Here is a 21,916-nt window from a genome sequence, read left to right on the forward strand (position 1 = left end):
TCCGCCTACTGACAGTGGGGACCCGTAGGATCCTTCCTATAGGTAGCATCAACCCCACCTCAGCCCAAGGGTCCACCTCCGTCGCAACATAATATTTACCCATGTAAGTCCTGGCCACTCACGAATGTAAGTACATGCATATTATACTCTTGTGCATGTATGTATACAAACACTACATGCCTTTGCAGAGATAAAAGGAGGGAGACAAGAACTTGTTTTTTCTCGAAAGCACAAAGCACACCATATGTGGAAGCCAAACTTTAAGCCAAGGGAGGTTTACTTCCTTGTAAGGAAGTGATGAGAGCTCATAGCGTTCCGTGTGGTGCAGAGTCCAAATGAATGGGCTCAAATATGGGAGCACATTTGCCACGTTAAATGCTATATTCAAGAATAGCAGAAGTGTGGCCAAATTGTGCCACAAGTGGCGTGTGGTCAAATATAAGTAAGCCCAAATGTGAGCTGAGAGGGCAGACACACAAGTGATGTTGATGGCAGCAGAGCGGATAGTGTTGCCTATCATTTCTAGATCAGCTGTGACTGCGGTGGTGGAGCTTGACACCTCCCAAGAAGATCAACAGCCAGGTGAACACGGTTTATAATATACCTTGTCTTAGCCTATGTAAAGAGATTGGTTTCTACATGGCACATAGTTTCTTTGTGTGGCTATATAACGTCCTTCTATTATAATGATACAGGGCACATGTGCCCACAGAGAAGAGTCCAAATCACCCCTTGGCTCCAGAGCACTAGGTCTAGAGTTTAGGCCACTGCACTATAAGATAGGTGGCTCTGTCTGCTGTATATGCCATGATACTATAGTAGGATCTATGGTCTGCACATAGAGGACGTGCCTTTCTAGTTGTAGATAGGCACATGGTGTTTATTTTGTGCCTTCCATATATGCATGGACACATGACCTAGTGCTGTCCACTTTCCTCTCACCTGTAGCCCAATTAAATGGACAGTTCATAGGCACATTTCATTTTCCACCTTGACTTGTATGTGAGAACTGAGCTTGCAGTGTGCCAGATCTTGAGCCAATAAGCAACCCTTTTAGAGAGCTTATGCAGATAGTCAGTGCCCTCAACAGCTAGACAGGCTGAGTAACAGCTTGTGCTTTCAGGGAATATATGTTTGGAAGAGGTACACTTTTGAGATTTTCACTGGAGTATCAGGCGGTACTGAAAGAGGGCTTGGGGAACTGTACTGATTGTTAACATTGAAATCCATGAAATATATACACACCTATGATGTGAAACTAAAATATGTACAATTTTCACTGTTGCAGGGAACCAACAGAAAGAATAGGCAGAGCTAAGTGGGGTACAAAAGCATTGTCACCACATATGTCAGCTGCCAGACGTTGCCTTTGGAGAAGGATCTGCAGGATCTAATGGGGGAACTGCAGCAAAAGCCATCTGGTGAGCCAGAGTAGGAAAAGCAGCGAGCTGAACTGGATTCCTCTACAGAGGAAGGTGCTGAACACCCACAGGTGGGGGCCAGGTCAGCTGAGAGCTCCTCATTGAAATGAATGGCCTTATCTTGGAGGAGGTGGCTGCACTGCGGCCAGAGCTCCATGGCCTCTAGGTGGTGATATGTCAGAAAGGACAGGCTCTAAGGGAGGAAATTTGGGGCTTTTAAGAGGAAATGCGTGAACAGACAGCCATCTGGATGGAGTTGCTCCAATGAATGTCTCTTTGGCAGCCGCAGCCATCACCAGCAACATCAGCTGTTCTTTCCCCACCTGGCACACCCTCCTGCAGCCCACCTTTCACAGGAACCAGATCCCGCTTCCTCTGAGGCAGTTGCATTGAGGAGGAACTCTAGATAAGGGCTGCCCCTGCACATGGCCGACCAAAGGGAAAATGAGGCAGAAAGAGGTATAAACTGTATTTGTACAGCACTTCTCTAAGCACATATTATTAAATGCACTGTCACCAACAAAAACATCTTTGTATAAGAGTGTTCCTTTCATCTATAGCCTGTGATGACTGTGGCAATATATCACTTGCAATTCCCCAACTGCTCTTGTTCCTCCTCCTTTTCCTCTTATCTGTATTCTCAAGCAGTCCTTCTGGAAGAGGCATGCATCTGGTTTTGGCCGTTATGTGGTATACAGCGGGCTAGAACATCTCACAGACTCTCAGTGGGTTGTAGAGAAAGCATGCCCCAGATCTATCCAGTGGAAGCGTCTTTTGAGTAGGTCAAAGGTTCTCTCGATGATTGCTCTGGTCATCCATTGGGCCCTGTTGTATCACTACTCCATGGCACTCTGTGGGTTGGCCACAGGGATCATGAGGCAAGTTTTGAGTGGATAGCCTCTGACACCTATAAGGGAGAAACCAGAGGAGAATATTAGGATAGGCTTTGAGGTTAGGACTGCACATCAGGGGATTAGGCTGGGTTTGAGTTGTCCTCCTAGGCAGGCAGGCCAACTAGAGATGTGGGAGACCCACAGAGGAGGTTCTTTGTGATATGGTGTTAGCAATGGATGCTTTCTACCTCGTAGCCAGCCTCCAGTTTTGTGTCCTTTCTATAAGCAGTCATAAATTCCTGACTGCAAGAGGATATAGGCATCATGAGTAGATCCAGGAAACTTGGGCACAACGTCTAGGATGAGGCCCTTAGTGTCACAGACCACCTGCATATTGAGGGAGTGGAAGCCCTTGGAATTGCGGTAGACTGCCTCATCTCCCCCCTTCTGCCTTTATTGGGATGTGAGTGCAATCAAGCAACCCCAAGGCAGAGAGAAAGTATGCCACTTGATAGAAATCCTGCATGATTTGTTCTTGCTGACAACTACACTGAGGGAAGGATAAATACTGGTGTGTTCTCCTTAGCAAGATGGTCAACACCTGATTGATGCACATGCTGGTGGAGGACTGGCTTATGCCAGCCAAGACCCCAAGAGCAGTTTGGAAGGTGCTGGCAGTAAAAAAACAAAAACAACAAAAACAAACAAACCTAGGGCAATGGTGATTTGAGATGCAGGCAAGGCATGGCCCCTCGGGCTGGTGGGTTGTAGGTCCGGCTGTAACTGCTGGCATATATACCTTATGATTTCCTTACTAAACCTGAACATATGCATGACTTCCTCCTCTGCCAGATCTAAAAATTGAGTCCCTGTTCTGAAGACTGTGTGGGTGGTATCTTCTCCTCCTCCTCTCCATTTTCTCTCTCCTCCATCTTAAAGCCATGAGTACCCATAAGGTGATTAGTGTCATTTTGAAATGAGAGTGTCACCCAGTGTCTCACATCTCTCAAAATGTCACTGCTATTCCCACACCAAACCAGTCGATGGCCCGAAAGGTCCCTGTTTGATGCAATTTGTTCTTCTACGGCCGTCAAATGCAAGAGGTTGAAAGAAGCAACCTGATCAGCTGGTGTGTCCCTGCTATGCTGAGGGCATTCCTCATGTGACTCTGTCCCTGTTCCCACAATGAAGAGCAAGGCTTTGTCAGTATCTCCCCATAGGTCCCAGTAAGCACTGGAGAGTCTCCCTCTCCCTTGACTGGCAGTTACTACTTCCACTTGGTGGGAGAAGATGGCCTGGCAAATGCAAAGCAGCTAATCAAAAGTCTCTCTGGTGCCTGTGTGCATAAACCAGTTTTAGCAAATTCAGGTGCATCAGGATACACACATCAGCACGTAGGTTGGTTTTAAAATGCATCATTATATGCGTACGTATAGTCATTCCCAGACCACACCCTTTTTAAAAGCATGTACCATTGCTCGAGCACACACATATACGCGTGTTCATTGCAGGTTTCAAAATCCATGCTGTTCATACACAGTCAATATATACGTGTGAGGCCATTTTCATGCAAACATTTAAAATTTGGTCCTTTGTGTAGAAATCTTCTGCTCTGTTGATGCTGATCTTCATCTATCAATGGCTATTGTAAATGGCACCGGCTCCATGACAGAGCCCTTTCAATTTCAAGTCTCTTACTCTGGAACTCGTTTCCTGTCCAATTGAGAGCCATTTAGAGTCTCAAGTTGTTTAAAAACAATTGAAAACCTATTTATTTTAACAAGCATTTGAGTTGACTGCTTAACATTCTGATACATGCTGTCAAGAGAGAGTCATTTATGTTGTACTATTAGTGTTCAGTGATCATGGATATGAATGTGTAGGTGCTAAGCAGCGGGAATGTCTGTATTTTATGTTATGTTCACCTACTGTGCACTGTGGAGCATGTGAATAATACATTTTTAAATAAATAAATGATAGCCCTGATAGTGATGGCTCCATTGGTGCTAGCTGTGATACTGATGGCTCTTTTGTTCCCATATTGCACTTACTTTCTAGTAAAGGAACAGGCATAGCACATGAAGATGTAGGAGGGTCAAGTACAGCTTTTGATTGGAGATGTTTCAATTTTTTTGGAAAAGTGAAGAGATAATATTTGCCTATATAACTGCATAGGCTTAGGAATGTTTAAAGATAAGCAATATTCAAAGGGCAAGATGGCAGCATAGATTGGGTCGCATTGTTCTGCTGCTCTGACCCTTGTTTCCACGTTACTATTTTTCCCGCTAACATGCCCTCCAAACGTAAGGGGAAAGTACGAGCCTTTCCCACAGACCTCTTACCTTTGCCAGGGAAGCAGATTATCATCAGCTTCATGACCCCTGTGACAGTTCTGCATGGAACCGAGATGTGATTTCTGACGTGGGAGATCCTCAAATTCTTGCAGAGGAGGCATCCCTGAGCCCGGATCTTCGTGCCCCCTCCCGTGCGACGAGCAGCACCCCAGCGATGTGCTGAGTGTCTGCGGTGGAGAGGCTGCCTGCCCGAGTTTCATCGCCCTCACAGGAACTTCTTCCCTTGATTTAGACTTCTGGTGAGACGGCTGAGGGGGGCTGCTGGCTCCTCGTTGGTGGTTTGGAGCCGTTGTTGGGATCACCTCTGGCTGTTCTGTCTCAGGAAGTTGTGGTCATGGAGATCGGCAAGTCCTTTTCTATTCCACCTCTTCGAGAGGTGGGGACTCTTGAGGCTATCTAGGATCTAGTTGCTAACTTAGGGAACTCTTGCAAGTTAATGAATACAAATATAAATCTTTTCTGAATAAACTGCCAACAAAAAGTTTCAGCTATGCAGGAGCAAGTGGATGCACTTAATTTTAAAATCTCCAAAGTTGAAGATACTATTAAAAGTATTTAGGGATTTAATGCTACATTGTGAAGGACTAGAATGCTCTTTATAGAAGAATAATGTGAGACATTTAAATCTACTAGGGATGTGCAGAAGGAAAAAATGTTTCCTTTTGTTTTTCATTTTGTCGGGACCAAAATTCATTTCATTAGTTTCATAGGGGGGAAAACCAATTTGTTTATTAGTTTCATTCATTTTTCGTTTTCCCATTAAAGTCAAAGGGGGAAGTATTTGCAGCCTATTTTTGGGTGCAGAATTGGGGGTTTCTTATCAATTCTGATGAAACTTCTGGGGAGCAATCATCAGAATGAGAAAAGAGCTCCAAAGTACTTAGACTGTGGCAAAGGGGCACCAAAGTGGCATGAATAGCCTAAGGCACTTTAAAGGGGCAAAGGGATATCAGGAGTGGCAAGAGTGCTTTAACAGAGGTGCAAAGCAGCGGCGAGAGTATCTAAAATACATCACAGCTTGAAAAGAGAGCACCGATAACAGTTGCATGAACCCTCGAAGGCAGCACGACAGGCAAAGTGGCAAGACAAATGGCATCAACATCCTACAGCACAATGAAGGGGGAACACAGCAAGCAGAAAGGGTGTCAGAAAAAACCACAAAGTGCCGATAAAGGGACAAAGCAGCAGAAAGACTAGCACCAACACACAGAGGAACCATGATAGTGGCAAGAACACCACAAGTAGAGTCATCTGGTGTATGGCAGCAAGGCAGAGTGGCAGAAAGTTGATAGGGGCAAGACAGGCTGGCAGAGCTGAAGTAGTCAGGTTCCTGTGGTTTGGATAGGGGCAAGACAGGCTGGCCCCGGGGAGAGTTCCCTTTCCTTTGCGCAGGAAAGGGCTCCCTGAAATGGGTTCGCCGTGAGAGTGGGGCATGAGCCTGGGCAAGTGTAGCAAGTCAACATGGAGATTTCCAAGTGAACAGCAGTTCTGGTTCAACATGGGTCGGCAGGCACTAAGAGATAGGCTGGCTAAACCCGGGGAGAGTTCCCTTTCCTTTGCGCAGGAAAGGGCTCCCTGGAATGGGTTTGCCCCGAAAGTGTGGTGGTTCCGTTGGCGTCTAGTGAATACCCAGAAGCTATTAACTGCTTATGCACTTCAGCTGATGACAAAGGAACTTGAAGAGCCCTAGACATAAGAAAACTGCTACTCAAGTCCAAATCTATTATATCAACCTATGTTGACTTTGTAGCCTACAGTTCCTCTGTAAACTATGGGAACACAGAGGATGAACTAGAGTACAACTACCACCAGTTTTCTCTCTTGCACCTGCTTCTGCAAAAAGTCCAGACAATGTAGCACCTCTGCTGTCATTCCCTCTTCCTGTTTAAAGCCTTCCTTGCGGGAATTCAACCACTGAAAGAAATCTGCCAAAGTAGACACCTCCCTAGACCAGCGCTTCTCAACCGGTGTGTTGCGACACACCAGTGTGTCGCCAAGTACCGGCAGGTGTGTCGCGTGCTCCCGGTCTCTCCCGCTGCTCTTCCTTCCCTGCTGCCATTGCCACCGGGCTATCAGTACGTTCAAGCCCAGTGGGAATGGCAGCGGTGGTAGAAGAAGCAGTGGCACCAGTGGCTGGCCTTTTCTTCTTCCCGCGCCCCCCCCCCCCGTGACCCGGAACAGGAAGTGATACGCGGTGTGCGGGAAGGAGAAAGAGCCGTGCCGCGTGGAAAAATAGCAGTGGCAGCAGCAGCATCGGCGGCCCCCGAGCAATCGAAGCAGCCGGTAATCGGGAAAGGAAACAGCAGCATGAGCCTCCCGTGGCCGATGGGATTCTCCTTTCTTTGCCTGCGGGGGCTGGAGGAGGAGGCTGGAGAGGTGCACGATATGCGAAAACCTACCGGTACCTACAAAATCCCACCATGACCACTGGGAAAATATTAGAGCAGGTTCTAATCCCCGCTAAATCAGTAAGGATAGGGATGTTATGTGTATTGTGTTGATGATAGGCCATTTGGTCTGTCATGTTATGTAAAAAAAAAAAAACCTAGAACCATTACAAAATGCTGTGGCAAGACAATTGGAACCAGGAAATTTGATCACTTCATAACCTCATAGCACTGCATTGGCTACAGATACAGTACCGAATATATTATAAAATTTTAAACTTTAATTTCTAAAATCATACATAACGATAACCTAGGACTAATAGGCATGACACTTCAACCAAACACTCCACAACAAACCCTAAGGTCCCAAAACAAAGGACTATTAACTCCACCTACGATCTGGAGCACACACCTGTTGCAGATAAAGAGATCACGCGTTCTCCATAACAGGCCTTAAACTGTGAAACTCACTTCCAGAGACAATGCGACTGATCCCAGAAGGAAAGACATTCAAACGCAAACTAAAAACTTGGCTTTTTAAAAATCTAACTTGGCTTTTTATAATCTAACAAATACTATCAGTATGCTGTGTCAAGAACTTATAGCTTAACTTACACTCTATCTGAATGCAGAGTTAACAATAACCTGAACAAAAAACAATACTAAGTAACGAGAGAACAACGTAGCTCATGACAACCCCCCTACAACCATGTAAATTACTAAATAGATTCCCTATTCTACAAACCTATTGTCCCCTTACTCAGTTGAGAAGTATAAGAACATCACCCTTGCTTCATATGACCCTATTTTCTTGCAATATATCTGCCATACCAAAATATGTATTTTACCAAAGTATATGTAATACCAAAATGTATCTTACTAAAAGTGTGTTAGACCAATATGTGTTACACCATAATATAATGACCTAAAGGACAAATGTTATGTTTGCAAATCATTGTGATCTTCACTTGGAACGACAGTATATAAAATAACTAACTAAAATAAATAAATGTTTCATGCTTCTATCAACAAATGTCTTAGAGATCAATCCTAGATCCAGTTCTATTCAATATTTTTATAAGTGATATTCCAGAGGGGTTAGTATAATTTGTAAAAGACAAACCCTAAAGATCTGTCACAGCAAGGACACTCAAGGAGTGGGAAAAATGAGGCATGATCTAAGGCAGTGGTCATGAGATTGGCAACTAAGATTTAATGCACAAAAGTGCAGTCATGCAGTGTATTGAAGAAATTAAAAATGCAATGCATGATGGAGTAAGGTTCTGATGAGCCTTCAGGGCTTCAACACATTTCCCTGCATTGAGGAGTAATACCTAATGCCTTCATTAACATGTGATTTGCTTGGAGGTACACAAACACGAATGCATACTTTTGTGCACAAAACTCCTTGTTAAATAGGGAGTAAAGTTATAGGCATAATCACACACTGTGTGCACATCCTAACACACCTCATTACATCTTGGCCTCTGTGTGCAGTTTTGGTTCATCTCACTTGTCTGACCTCAAAAATGTTTCCACTAGGATAAGAGCAAAACTGGGATAAGAGAGGCTAAAAGCTGGACTAGCTTATTTGCTGAATAAACAGAAGATCCCTGCTAGCTAGACAACGGAAATGACCAAATGGGGTAGCTTTACTGTTACACCTAGAGTTTACATTTCTGCTTGGGGGTTGCCTGCACGAAGGGTTGCCAACTGCCTGGTTTTGGACCGGATAGCCAGGCTTTTAGGGATTTTGTGCAGGGCCCGGTCAGAACCTCTGACCGGACGCTAAAAGTCTGGTTTTGCAAGATGGCTGCTTCTCTCTCCCACAGTCTCTTAGTTAAAGGGAGAAAGTCTCAGAGGCGAGCTGTACTGTATCCCTGCCCGTTGCTTCCTTTCCCATGTTGTGATTGGCCAGCATAGGGAGGGAAGTGGGGCACAGCACAGCCCTCAGTTCCCAGTGGCACCACAGATATCTGTAGCTATGACCCTCTTGGTCCCACCTCCTTCCTCACAGCATGCTGGGCCAAGAACCGAGAGAGAGGGGTTGCAGTGACCCTGCCGAAACAGATACAAGCATAAAGAAGAAGGTGGAGTGACAGACAGAGGTGCAAGGTGGGGAGAGGAGAGACACACAAGGGACCGCAACAAAAGGGGAGATTGACACATGAGGAGTATGGGAGGATTGAAATAGATGGGGCACATGAAGGGAGGAAATGGGTTACAGGGTTTTCTACAGTCCAGCCAATAGCTTCAGCTGTACCTTCCTCTCTCAGGTCTCACTAGGGACTCATGTCTTGCCCCTTAATAACTTGAAATTTACCTGGTGTTAAACAAAAACATACTGTACTGCAGTGACTCCCTCCCCCTCTCTGCCGATGCTTCTACCCCTTTCCTGGCCCTTTCCCTGCCTGGCATCCCCTGCCCCAACCCCAGTCTTTCCTCACCCTGCTCCCCTCAGGCCTGTTGTTGAGCTGCCCAGTACTCAGCCAGTGCAGATAATATGTCTGGCCATAGGGAAGGGTGGTAGTGCCTCCTTGGATGACATGACTGGCCAGCTGAGCCAGCAGCCACATAAGGGCTAAGGAGCACTTTTTCCACTACAATGGTGGCATGCAGCACTGATGCCCAACCCTCTGAGCCGTTACCTTCCCCACCTGCCAGTCCTGGTTCTTCTATCTTTCCGGAACCCTCCCTGCCCAGCAGGCTTCTGACCCTCTGAGATCACGTGGGAGAGGGAGTATGTGCGAGTGTGTGTGCATGAGACAATGAAAGTGTATGAGAGAAAGAGGAGACAATTTGTGTTCCCCGTTACTCCCTAATAAGCCATGATAAATGGGTGCAGCTAAGTGGCAGGAGGCCCCCTTCATTGCCTTGAGAGGCTGGAACAGAAATTGTAGCCTGTATGCAGCTGATCAGCCCATTATTGTCCTTTAATCATGCATACACAGATACACTATATAGGCAGTTCACTGGCAGGATCTAAAATTTATGCAGATGAAGGGTACCATCTCCCCACACATCCTTAAGTGTCCAGTCCTGGTCTATGGAAAAGTGGGCAACCCTAACCCTTAACAGAAGGCTTGGGAGCTGCCTGCAGTTGCTACTACCCTTAAAAAAAAAATAAAATATATATATATATATATATATATATATATATATATATGCTGGATAGACTAGATTGAGAATTTTGGTCTTTATCTGCCATCATTCACAGGTTACTATGTTGTATGTTTGTCTACCTGAATGCAGAAAAATAAAGGCAAACAAAATCCAAACAAATTATAAAAAAAATATAAAGGTGATCCCTTTTTATAAAAACTAAATGCATTTCTTGAGTAGCTTTTGATAGCTAATACTCTCTTCCTAAAGTCAGAATAAAATGAGCAAACTATGACTTAACAGGAAATTATTCACTTACATTTTTTAGTAAAACGTAATTTTTTGCTTATTCTATTCAAAGGAAAGGAGTATTAGCTCTAGAAATAATGTTAGTCCAACAAAAAAAGCTATCGTCTTAACATTTGTACTTGTTAACATTTCTGCACTATTGTAGTGCAGCAGCTACTATAAAAATGGCAACTATTTCTTCAGTAAAAAGAGCAAGCATAACTGAAACCCTCGCTTGCACCGACGAAATACATTAGAATAGCGCAAACACTAAGACCAAACATTTTTTTTTTTTTTTGTTAAAAAAGGCTATGCTAAAATAAAACATGAAAAAGACTATTCAGCCTATTACCGAAAGCCCCGACACACCCTTGTCTACTCTTCCAAAGCCATGGCAACCTGGTTGAGCGGTTCACGCCAGCCGCCCATTCACGCGCCCTCACTCACCCCCACCCCCCCCTTTCCTCTCTCCGGGTCGCCCCCCAAAAACCCTCTCTTCTTGCGTCAGACAGTAATGGGTTGAAGCCCGCCTGATTGGCTCTGCCTGCCTCCCCCCCCCTAGCGACTAGGGCAGCTGTCAATCATCGCCGACGAGCCTAACCGTCAGAGCGGAGCGCCCGCCGTCGGTTTATGAAGGGGCGTGACCCGGCGGGCCTGGTCACGTGAGCGGGGATTTTAATGTTTACATTCGAGAGGAGGGGGGCTGGGTGGGCGGAAAAGCCGCCGGCCGCAGGTCGCCGTTTCGGTTTCATTTCTTCGCGAGGTGGGGAGCCGGCAGCGTAGGCTCCGTCCGCGCCAATTCACGCGTCGCGCCCGAAGCTGAGGGGGGGACAAACGACGGCGGGAGCACCAGCAACAGCCCAGGAAGCGGACGCGGAATTTGCGCGCAGGTTTCCTCCTCCTCCTCCTCCTCCTCGCCCCCCCTCCTCTCCCCTCCTCCTCGCCGTTGCACTGAGCAATATGGAGGAGCTGGTGGTGGAGGTGCGGGGATCGAACGGAGCTTTTTACAAGGTACCGGATTTAGGCCTGGCGTCGAGTTTCTTTTTTTTTTTTTTTCTTTCTTCCGGTGCCTGCTGCTAAGTTCCACCTGAGCCCCCTTTTCGCTCTCCCCGCCTCGCTCTGCAGGACCGGTTTCAGCCGCTGCGCTGTTACCTTAATCCAGCCTCAGTCTAGGCCCTTTCCGTGTATGTCTGTAATTTATTAATGATTTCGTGGGGGGGGGGGGGGAGGTTCTCTTTTTTTTTTCTTGTTATCATGGTAGAATATAAATTATTTACTTATTTCCCCTGATCATTAATTTCCCCACATCCTAAGCATTGTAGAAACCGTTAGAAGCCAGTTGGGAGTATTGATTGAAATGTAATATAATCTAATTAGACCTCTTTAAAACGCCTGCTTTTATAACTGGATGAAAATAGTTCTAGTAGATGGTGATCAATAAGAAATATAGAGAGGAAAGTGCGGTTAAGTGCAAGATCCATAAGAATATGAAAACAAGTTACAAAGCCAGTTTTAAATTCACTGTCTACTCTTCTAGGTATCTATTCTACAACATTCGTGAGTTGTGTAAATTATCAAATGTATGGTAGCATTTGGTTTGAGGAAATTTGTTCTCATGCCTCGAAAAAGATGTATGGACCAGCATGGGGGATATTTAGAACTGTCTTCTGTGCACAATTTTTTTTACACACTTCTCTGAATTTTACACAAGAGAGGCCATATTGTTTAGATGCTGTGGCTTCTTATTCTGGTTTTCCTAATTGTTATTGTAGAGCTGTCAGTGTGTGCAGTATTTTTCACAATACATGCTGTGTATATAGAATTCTTGTCTTGATCTCTGTGTTCAAAACTATATTGTAAATACATTATGTGGCATTCAAGGGTGACAACTGAACCCTGGAGGTGGGGATTTGTGTTTGGAGTTTGTTTTCCCGTTTTGCACTGACCCTTAGGCTAAATCTTTGTAAATAATTTTGGAAGCAGTTTTTGTGGAATCACAGTTGTGTGGTTCTATACACTTCATGATATTCATATTTCCCCAAATTGAGGAGATGGCTTTTATTAAATTTCTGATATTTAAGCTTTTCAATCCATTCTGTATTCTCCCCCCTTATTTACAGTATTAGCATCTGGATCATATAGTTTTTATGTAGACACTTTTTTTTTGTACTGTAGCATTTCACTATAAAAAGGGATATACTTTCTTTGTGTTTTGTTTCTGAAAAGAAGATATTCTGGATTTGTCAAACTGTGCATGTATGCATATATATATATATATATATGTGCGTGTGTGTGTGTATGTATCACATACATAAATACCAGAAAAAATGTGGGCATCATGTTGCCTGGTTGCCTAAAACTTGGTGCCTGTTGCTAAGTACAGTAGCTGGAAACAGGAAGAGCAGCTGCTGCCAGGCAGGAAGGGGGAAAAAAGTTGGGAAGAAGAAAGCAAGAAGTGTCAAAAAAGAAAAAAAACAAAAGATTCAAACTTTTAAAAAGAATTACGAAAAAAAGCTTTAAAATTTTTTCCTGGTTCCTAAGAACTTTGAACTTTTGCCATGAACGTCGGTATAGAAAAGAATATAAATAAAATAAATAAATCTCATTATCTATATGAAACTAAAAAATGTATACATAGAAACATAGAAATGACGGCAGAAAAAGACCATTCGGCCCATCCATTCTGCCCAGCAAGCTTCCACACTTATTTTCTCATACATATCAGTTTCACCAACCACCAATTTCAGGGCCCTTGTTGGTAACTGTTTGATTCAAGTTTCCTGCCACCCCCTGCCATTGATGCAGAGAGTAATGTTGGAGTTTCATCAAGGGTGAGCATAAGGCTTAATGGTTAAGGGTAGTAACTGCCACATCAAGCAAGTTATCCCGATACTTGTTTACCCAGACTGCACAGATCATTGCCTTGTTGGATGTTGTCTGAATGTAAATCCTGTTTTCCACATTTCCCCCTGCCGTTGAAGCAGAGAGCAATGCTGTGTATGCATTCAAAGTGATGTATCAGGCTTAATTGGTTTATGGTAGTAACCGCTGTAATAAGCAAGCTACCTCCATGCTTATTTGTTTATCCAGATTGTGAAGTTCAGTCACATATAGAGGACACACAATTTCTGCTTGCTACTAGTGATTAGAAATTCATACCTAATGATAAGTTGCCAGTGCTAATACCACTACTTTAGTGCAAAAGATCACAGGAGTCAGAAAGGAGGAAGTACATTTCTCAAGTGCTGCTTTCTATAGCCAGTAAGAATATTAATAACCAATAGGTGCCTGGAACAGTAGTTCTTGAGAAGAGTGCTTTCTTTCTATGGCCCATTCATGCTGGAGCAGTGATAAGATATGTTCAGTATAGCAAGAGAAAGCAAATGGGAAGGTGCTGCGAGAAAGACAGAGCAAGGAATAGGGAAAGGAGTGATAGATTTGGGGGAGGAGAGCGAGATTAAAGGGATGGGAAAATAGGAGAGGGTAGGGTGAAACTTCTGAACAGGGCTGGGAAAATTTCCAGGTGCCAAGTCACCTGGATGCTTAACTTGAGTTCTGGTGCCCAGGCAGAGGGGTAGGGGCAGCTATTTACAACAGGGCCCAACTGGTTGAGCATTGGAGGACATTCTACCAGAGGGTCCCTGTCAGTGGAGTGATGGGGTGACTGCCATTGGCTTGCCCCCAGCAAGGCCCAAATCACAGAGAATTTATGGCTGCTGTTGATGAGCTAGTAGGAAGAAGCTGGACAACACAGGAGAGTGCCAGAAGTAAGGAAGGGGATGGGCAAGGGGAGAGAGTTATGGGAAGAAGGATTCCAGGAGGGAGGAGGTGGTTTGGGGACAGCAAAGAATAACAAAATGTCAAAGAAGCAAAGAAAAATACACAACTATACTGTAAAGCAGGGATCCCCCAACTTGATTCTCAAGGGCCACAACTCGGTCGGGTTTTCAGGATTTCCACACTGAATATGCACGAGACCTATTTACATGCACTGCCTCCACTATATGCAAATAGATCTCACACATATTCACTTTGGAAAACCCATGTTACAGCCCTTGAGGATCAAGTTGGGGGATCCCTTCTACAGTCAAAATAAAGAGTGAAAAAATATTCTTGGCTCTAGATTTTTTTTGGCTGGGGCCTGGGTTTTCTAAATATTTTTCCGTATCTGTGAATGTTTGAGTTTTGCTGATTCTGAGTTAGGAGTAGGGTGGGGGATTGGGCTCAGGAAATTTCACTCAGCAGTTTCTAGTACATATAATAGTGCTAGAAATCATTGTATAGTTGTTGATAAACCTTTCCTGTAGATAGATAGGTGCCACCAGCAAAGTCAGGAGGAAATTAGAAGAGGCCCACCTTGTTTATTTATTTTATTTATTTATACAACACTTATATTCTGCACAGTCCCACACAAGTAGTTCACGGTGGATAAAAATCACTCATAAAACAATAAAATACAATAAAATAAAAACACAGAAAAAACATGGTTATTCAAAATCTTCACTAAATTAAGAAGCTTTCACATTTTTCCTAAACACCTCATTCTGTCTCTCTATGTACATCCGGGAGTAAAGCATTCCACAATAGTGGCCCAATGTAGGAAAGAGCTCTGGCATGAGTAGATTGTAGTCTATAGCTACGGAGTGAAGGTATAGTAAGTCAATGCAAGTCTGCATACCACAGTCTCTTATTTGGACAGTATTCTGATAGGTTACATATAACACAGTGGCGCTCACCGTAAAGTAATTTATGAAATGTGACCACTAACATAAATTTAGAGCACCAAGATATAGGTAGCAATGAAATCTTCTCAATGTGGGAGTAATATGCTCAAATTGCCTTAAACCAAAAATAAGCCTAGCTACTGTATTCTGAATTAAATGGCAGCTCTCTTGTTATCAGTCACACAATGTAGGTGCCAGTTCACTTTTCCTGCAGCTTTTTGGTACAATCATCTATTCAGACATACTGTACAGTTTGTGTTTGTCGGCTCTGAAGTGCTTCCATGCACTTCAGGCAAATAGTGTTCAGTATATATGATTAGTGTGCATTAAATGCAAAGAGCTTGCCATGTGTCTGGAACACATATGCAGACTAGCTACAGGAGTCTCTCAGTCTGCCGATGGACAGAGTTAGCAGAGAGGACTGGCCTGGACAAAAGACAAATAAGGATTACGAGGAGTTGGGGTATGAAGAACTGGAGTGAGCCTCGCAATGGGCAAGGAATAGGAGGTAGGGGTCACTTGGAGACATCTGAAACCAGAGGTAGGGGGAACCCAGAGGGGGAGAGGTCATTTCAGTAAAAGGGACTGCTTTAGTTTGTCAGTTTTGTTGGGCCTTTTATGCTAGTAGGTTTTAGAAAATGTTGACTGAATGTTCTTCCTTCTCCTCTGCTGTACCCCCCCCCCCCCCCACACACACACAAATATTCTAATATCAGATAGAGCAAGTCTTTGTAAATGCAAATTTTGTTGGGCTCATGTCCTTGGATAGATACTCTCTCCCCCTTTTCGGAATTATTGTATTTGAGATTACCAAAACAGAGTTTCATTATCTTTTCAAATTAATAGTACCAAGTAAAATAAAACATCCTATCTAGCATAAAAGTAATAATTACCTTTTGATGTGGCATTTTTACTGGTTAATGCTTTGTGTGGAGAACCTGAAGCCTGGCCCACAGGCTTTCAGCTCCTTAAGTTGGACTACCACTGTTTTCAAATATTATAAAATATTTTTAATATACTAAAAGAAGCATTAATGGAGGAGTCGCCTAGTAGAACAGGGAATTGAGAACCAGGGTTCAAGTCCACTTCTCCCACTTCTCACAATGATCTCACTCTTGTTAAAGAGTCTTTGCCCTCCATTACCTCAGGTACAAAGATAAAAGTGAATTTTCAAAGAAGTTACACATGTAAAAGCTTTCTTAGCGTCCATTCAGATGAATCCAAAACAAGTGGGTTATGCACCTTTACCAGCAGATGGAGACCGAGCAAACTGATGTCACTGTATATATATATATACCCTGCAGTGACAGCCTACCAGTATTCTCCTTCTCCAGCAGATGGTGGACATGCATCTCCCTACTGGGGATTTCTTCAGATTTCAGAAAGAGAAATGAAAAGAAAATTAATTTGCCCCATGCTCCTGCGGTGATACCAAATGGTCCCTCCCCAGTTGAGAATTCCTGAGGTGATTTCCGTGGTCCCTGAGATGAGTGCCTTGGTCAGGTAGCTGGCAGCTGGTGTGGACTTAGCTGCTTAAGCAGCTGAAAGGCAGTGGGTGCAGGAAGCTGACCACGGTGGTGACGACATATGCCCATTCCCCTGCAGCCAGAGACCTCTGTACTCAGTCAGGTAAATTTTAAAAATTTAAAAATTATATGTTTACAGAGATATAAAAGGAGGCTTTTGTAGTGTAGGGCTTCCTCCTTTTTCCGGTCTCCTTACTCTGTGCACCGTTCTGATGTTCATTCTGCTCCGTGGGAGGTCGAGGGACGTGGGTAGCCTGGCGGATTGAACAGCCTCTAGAGGCTAGGCCCCGCTCTGAGGCTTTTTCGCTGCGTGACGCATGGTAGGCCGCAATGGCATTTTGCACGCTTTCTTAGGCTGCCCTAAACAGAATTGTAGGTTTGGCTTGTCCGTCTAGCTGTGTGTCCAGGTTATACGTCCAGTTTTTAGGTGCTTAGTCAGGCCTTGTATTATGTGCGTCTGAGTTAAGCGGCTCCTTAAGTGGTCGCACGCTTAACTGTGCGCACAAGTTGCAATGTGCCCTTAAATTGTTTTATGGCACTTATTTTTGGGATGCCTAATTTTTGGACGTCTAGCATTTTTGGACGTACAAAAAAAGAAAAAAACCTAGACGCATGCCTCCAGCTGCCGCTTAAGTGCACTGTTGGCCATAATAGCGACTATGCCTAATATCTTTCTCTTTGCGCTGCCCGTCATATTCAGGCATCTCAGCCAGGAGTGCCTGCTAACTTGTGCCACCGCCTTTTGGAGGCTTAGGGAGATTTGCCATCCTCTGATTTCACTAAGCCTGGCTCTTCCCAGCTGGATAGAAGCCTGGGTATGGATGGTTCCGGTGGGGCTCCTGATTTTGGATCTCCCCTAACTAGATCCTCAGTAGGGGATGGTAGCTCAGTGAGTACACCTCAAGTACCTCTGTGTTTGGATGCATCTTCCCTTTCGTGGGTAGAATTTTTTTCCAGGGCTTGAAAACTTTTCTCCAGGCGCAATCTTCAGCCCTTTCCAATACTCGCAAAGCAGAGTGACAGGTGGGGAACCTTGTCGGGCCTACTGTTAAGCGCCGGAGTATTGCTAGAGCGGCAGCGAGTCTTTCAGATGGAGGTCCGGATGACACAGATGATAACACTGATCCTTATTCCCATGAGGATGGTGAAATTCCTCCAGGATTAGAACCGTATAGAACTATGCTACGGTTCTTTCATAAAGGTGAACCGCCAGCTCTGATTTCCGAGACCTTGAAAATGCTCGGAGTTCCTGGGGCAGATGCGGTGACTGAACTGAAGAAAAATCCCATTTTGGTTTCCTCTTGTTTTTTCACTTTGATGGAAGCAATTCAAGAATTAATTGATCTTGAGTGGGGCACCCCAGAGGCTAATTTCAAAGGGGATTGGATTTTGGAAGGCCTGTACCCTCTGAATCCAGTGGCAAGAGAGTGTTTACGTTTTCTGAAGGTAGATGCCCTGGTCTGTGCAGTCTCCAAGCAGACCACTATTGTCATGGAAGGAGGAGCGGCCTTGAAGTATGCTTATGATAGGATTGAGTCTATCCTTAAGCATTTGATGCAGTGGCAATGACCTTGCAGATCACTTCTTGTTATTCCTTGGTAGCTTAAGCTTGTTTGCTTCTCTCCCAGGTGGTTGTTGACTGGAGTGAGCCCCAGGGCAGATATGGAACCAGCTGCTGCTTTTTTGGCAGATGCGGGCTGTGATTTGGTCCACTCTTCAGCCAGAGGAGTGGCTTCCATAGTAGCGGCCAGATATCAGTTATGGGTGCTAAATTGGTCGGCCAATGCAACCTTCAAATGCTAACCTTACTAAATTGCCCTTTAAAGGCTCGTTGTTATTGGGAGCAAGTTGGAAAAATTGGCCAGTAAGTGGGGCAAATCTGTGGTTCCTTGTTTGCTAGAGGATAAGAAGCAGATGTTGCGCTCTTAACATGAGAGGTCATAATAGGGGATCCAGGTCTTTTTGTCCCTATAGAGGAACGACCCTTCAAAGAACTTGACCTTTTGGTAGATCTCAGTCCTTTCGTCACCAACAGTCTAGAAGGGGTGCGGATTCGGGTAGTGGAATCTCCTGACCCTTCCAATGAAGGTTTGCCGACCTATCCCCAGGAAAAGGAGCAATAGGAATGCCTCTCTCTCTTCTATCAGAGGTAGGTTGAGATCATATTGAATCAATGGGTCCTGGAAGTGATAGGAGAGGGATATGCGCTGGAGTTTTGCAGTGTTCTTCGGGATATGTTCATGGTGTCTCCCTGCTACTCACCGCAGAAGAAGCAGGCAGTGGAAACTTCAATAGTAAGGCTCAGGGCTGTGGTTCCAGTGGCCAAGTCTCAAGAAAATACGGGGTGATATTCCATTTATTTCATTGTGCCTAAGAAGGAGGGCTTCTTTCATCCCATCCTGGATCTCAAAGGTGTCAGCCGTCATCTGTAGGCAGCGCATTTTCACATGGAGACATTGTGCTCGGTAATAATGGCCGTGCAGTCGGGGGAATTTCTGACCTCTTTGGATTTGTTTGAAGCATACCTTCATATTCCCATCTGATTAGAACATCAATGCTTTCTGCAGTTCTGGGACGCCCTGCCCTTTGATCTGGCCACCGCCCCAAGGACCGTTTCCAAGATAAAGATGGTAGTGGCTGCAGAATTGAGAAAAGATGGGATTCCTGTAGACCCATATTTGGATGACTGGTTGATTTGAGCCAAGTGACTGGAAGAGTGCTGCAGAGTGACCTGCAAAGTGATCTCCCTGTTTGAGGAGCTTGGCTGGATGGTGACCTGTTGGAAGAGGAGTCTTCAGCCTGCTCCGTCGTTGGGAGTACATCGGGGTTCAGTTTGACACAAGGCAGGGCAAGGTTTTCCCGCTGGAAGCGTGCATTCAGAAGTTGATGACACAGCTCTCACTGTTTTTAAACATTTGCGCCCGATCATATGGCCCTATCTGCAAGTACTTGGCTTAATGGCGGTGACTCTGGAAGTGGTCCCATGGGCAAGGGCGCATATGCGTCCTCTTCGGCGCTCCCTGCTGTCTTGGTGGAACCCACAGTCTCTGGACTATTCGATTTGGCGGCTTCTGCCAATGGAAGTCTATCAACTGCACTGTTGGCTGCAGGTGGATCATCTAAGGCAGGGAGTTTCCCTTGCACCACCGGACTGGCTACTACTGACAACATATTCGAGCCTCCTTGGTTGGGGAGTTCACTGTCAGGAGCTGATGGTGAAAGGACACTGGAATATAGAGGAGTCTCTCTGGAACATCAATCGACTGAAGCTAGGGTGGTCCAGTTGGCAAGTTTGCAGTTCGGATAATGTCCAACAATGCAACTACTGTGACTTAAATCAGCCAACAAGTGTCGCAGGAAATAGATCTGCTTATGGAATGGGCAGAAGTGCATCTCCAGATGATCTCAGCCTCACACATAGCAGGAAAGGACAATGTAAGATCAGACTTTCTCAGCAGGGAGTGTCTGGGCCCAGGAGAATGGGCCTTGGCCGACGAGGTGTTTCAGCTGATTCTGGATCACTGGGGTTCCCCATTACTAGACCTCCTGGCGACTTCTCACAATGTGAAAGTTCTGTGATTCTTCAGGTGCAGGAGAGATCCGAAGTCATTGGGGATCGATGACCTAGTGCAGGAGTGTTCAGAAAATAAATTGCTGTATGTTTTTCCTCCATGGCCCACGTTGGTCAGGTTGATTTAAAGGATCGAGTGCCATAGAGGGATGGTGCTCTTGGTTGCTCCAGATTGGCCCAGGAGACCGTGATATGTGGACTTGCGGACTTGCGGACTCACCCCTTTGATTTCTGGCACATAGGAAACTGCTAAGTCGGGGTCCGGTTCTTCACTAAGATCCGACTCTGTTTTCTCTTACAGTATGGCCCTTTAGAGGGCTTGATTGTTAAAACATGGATATTCGGTTGCAGTGATATCCACCTTGCTTAGGGTTAGAAAATTCTCTACCTTCTTGGCTTATGTGCGAGTTTGGCGAGTGTTTGAGCTCTGGTGTGAGGATTGGGATGCTCTTCCTCATTTGACCAAGATCCCGCTCATTTTGGAATTTTTGCAGGATGGCTTGAATAAAGGTTTGGGCTTTAGTTCCTTAAAGGTACAAGTAGTGGCTTTCGCCTGTTTCAGGGGTCAGATGAATGGTGGTTTCCTGAAAGGAGTGAAACATCTTTGTCCTCCTTTGCAGTTTCCAATACCCTTATGAAATCTTAATTTGGTTTTGGTTTTTTTAGCGGGTCCTACGTTTAGACTGATGCGTGACCTGTCCTTGCGGTTACTGACCTTGAAAACGATGTTTTTTTGTGGCAATTTTTTCTGCATGGAGAATTTCTGAGCTGCAGGCCTTGTCTTGCTGGGAGCCCTTCCTCTGGGTGACTCCAGGGGCAGTACAGCTGCGTACTGTTCCTTCTTTTTTACTGAAGGTGGTCACTGAATTTCACTTGAATCAGTCTATCTCCCTGCTGTCTTTGGATAGAGAGAGAGAGAGAGAGACGTAGGGGAGTATCATCTGTTCTGACCCTTGGATGTCATCCGGTATCTGGTACTGAGCCTTTACAGAAAACAGATCTCCTGTTTGTTCTTCACGGCTGTACTAAACAAGGAGAACTGGCCTCGCGGGCTACAGTAGCCTCCTGGATTACGGTGTTAGTCACGGTAGCATACGTTGATGCTGGCAAGTCTTTACCTAGTCGTTAGGGCTCATTCTACTAGGTCTCAGGCAGCGTTATGGGCTGAAGTTAGGTTGCTGTCTCCCATTGACATTTGCAGCGCTGCGATGTGGTCCTTCTTACACATCTTTTCCAGATTTTATCGTTTGGATATTTTGGCTCGGGAGGACACAGCCTTTGCGCAGGCAGCCTCCCACCCTATTCGGGAGTAACTTGGGTACATTCCACTTGTTCTGGATTCATCTCACTGGATGCTAAGAGAGGAGAAATTACTGCTTACCTGATAATTTCCTTTTCTTTAGGGCAGTCAGATGAATCCACCTTCCCTTCCTTGGTTGTCAAATGATTGACCATGGTCCTCTTGTGTGATTAAATGCTACAGGGATTACTGGAAAGTGTTAGACTAGTGTTAATATGTTTCTTGTCTGAACTCTGTTGCCTGTTGGCCGAGTTTTGAAATGGTTATCTGCTATTAATCAAGTTTTTTGCTAGTCTGTCCTCCGTTGCTTTTGAAGAAAATACTGGCAGTTTGATGTCACTGCAGGGGTATATATACTGTGACGTCATTTTGCTCCATCTCCATCTGCTGGTAGAGGTGCATAACCCACT

At 44.9% G+C, this 21,916-nt stretch overlaps 1 protein-coding gene across 1 annotated transcript in view; it reads left to right on the forward strand.

The window, feature by feature from the left end:
• The first annotated feature begins 11,064 nt into the window (after positions 1–11,064).
• The window catches only part of FMR1 (fragile X mental retardation 1), a 172,367-nt gene continuing 161,515 nt past the window's right edge, over positions 11,065–21,916 (forward strand). The window contains exon 1 of the mRNA XM_029607747.1: positions 11,065–11,396. Coding sequence (XP_029463607.1) covers positions 11,346–11,396 — 51 coding nt within the window. The 5' untranslated portion in view covers positions 11,065–11,345. The remainder of the gene's footprint in view (positions 11,397–21,916) is intronic.

This window comes from Rhinatrema bivittatum, chromosome 6, assembly GCF_901001135.1.
Source record: "Rhinatrema bivittatum chromosome 6, aRhiBiv1.1, whole genome shotgun sequence".
Classification (NCBI taxonomy): Eukaryota; Metazoa; Chordata; class Amphibia; order Gymnophiona; family Rhinatrematidae; genus Rhinatrema; species Rhinatrema bivittatum.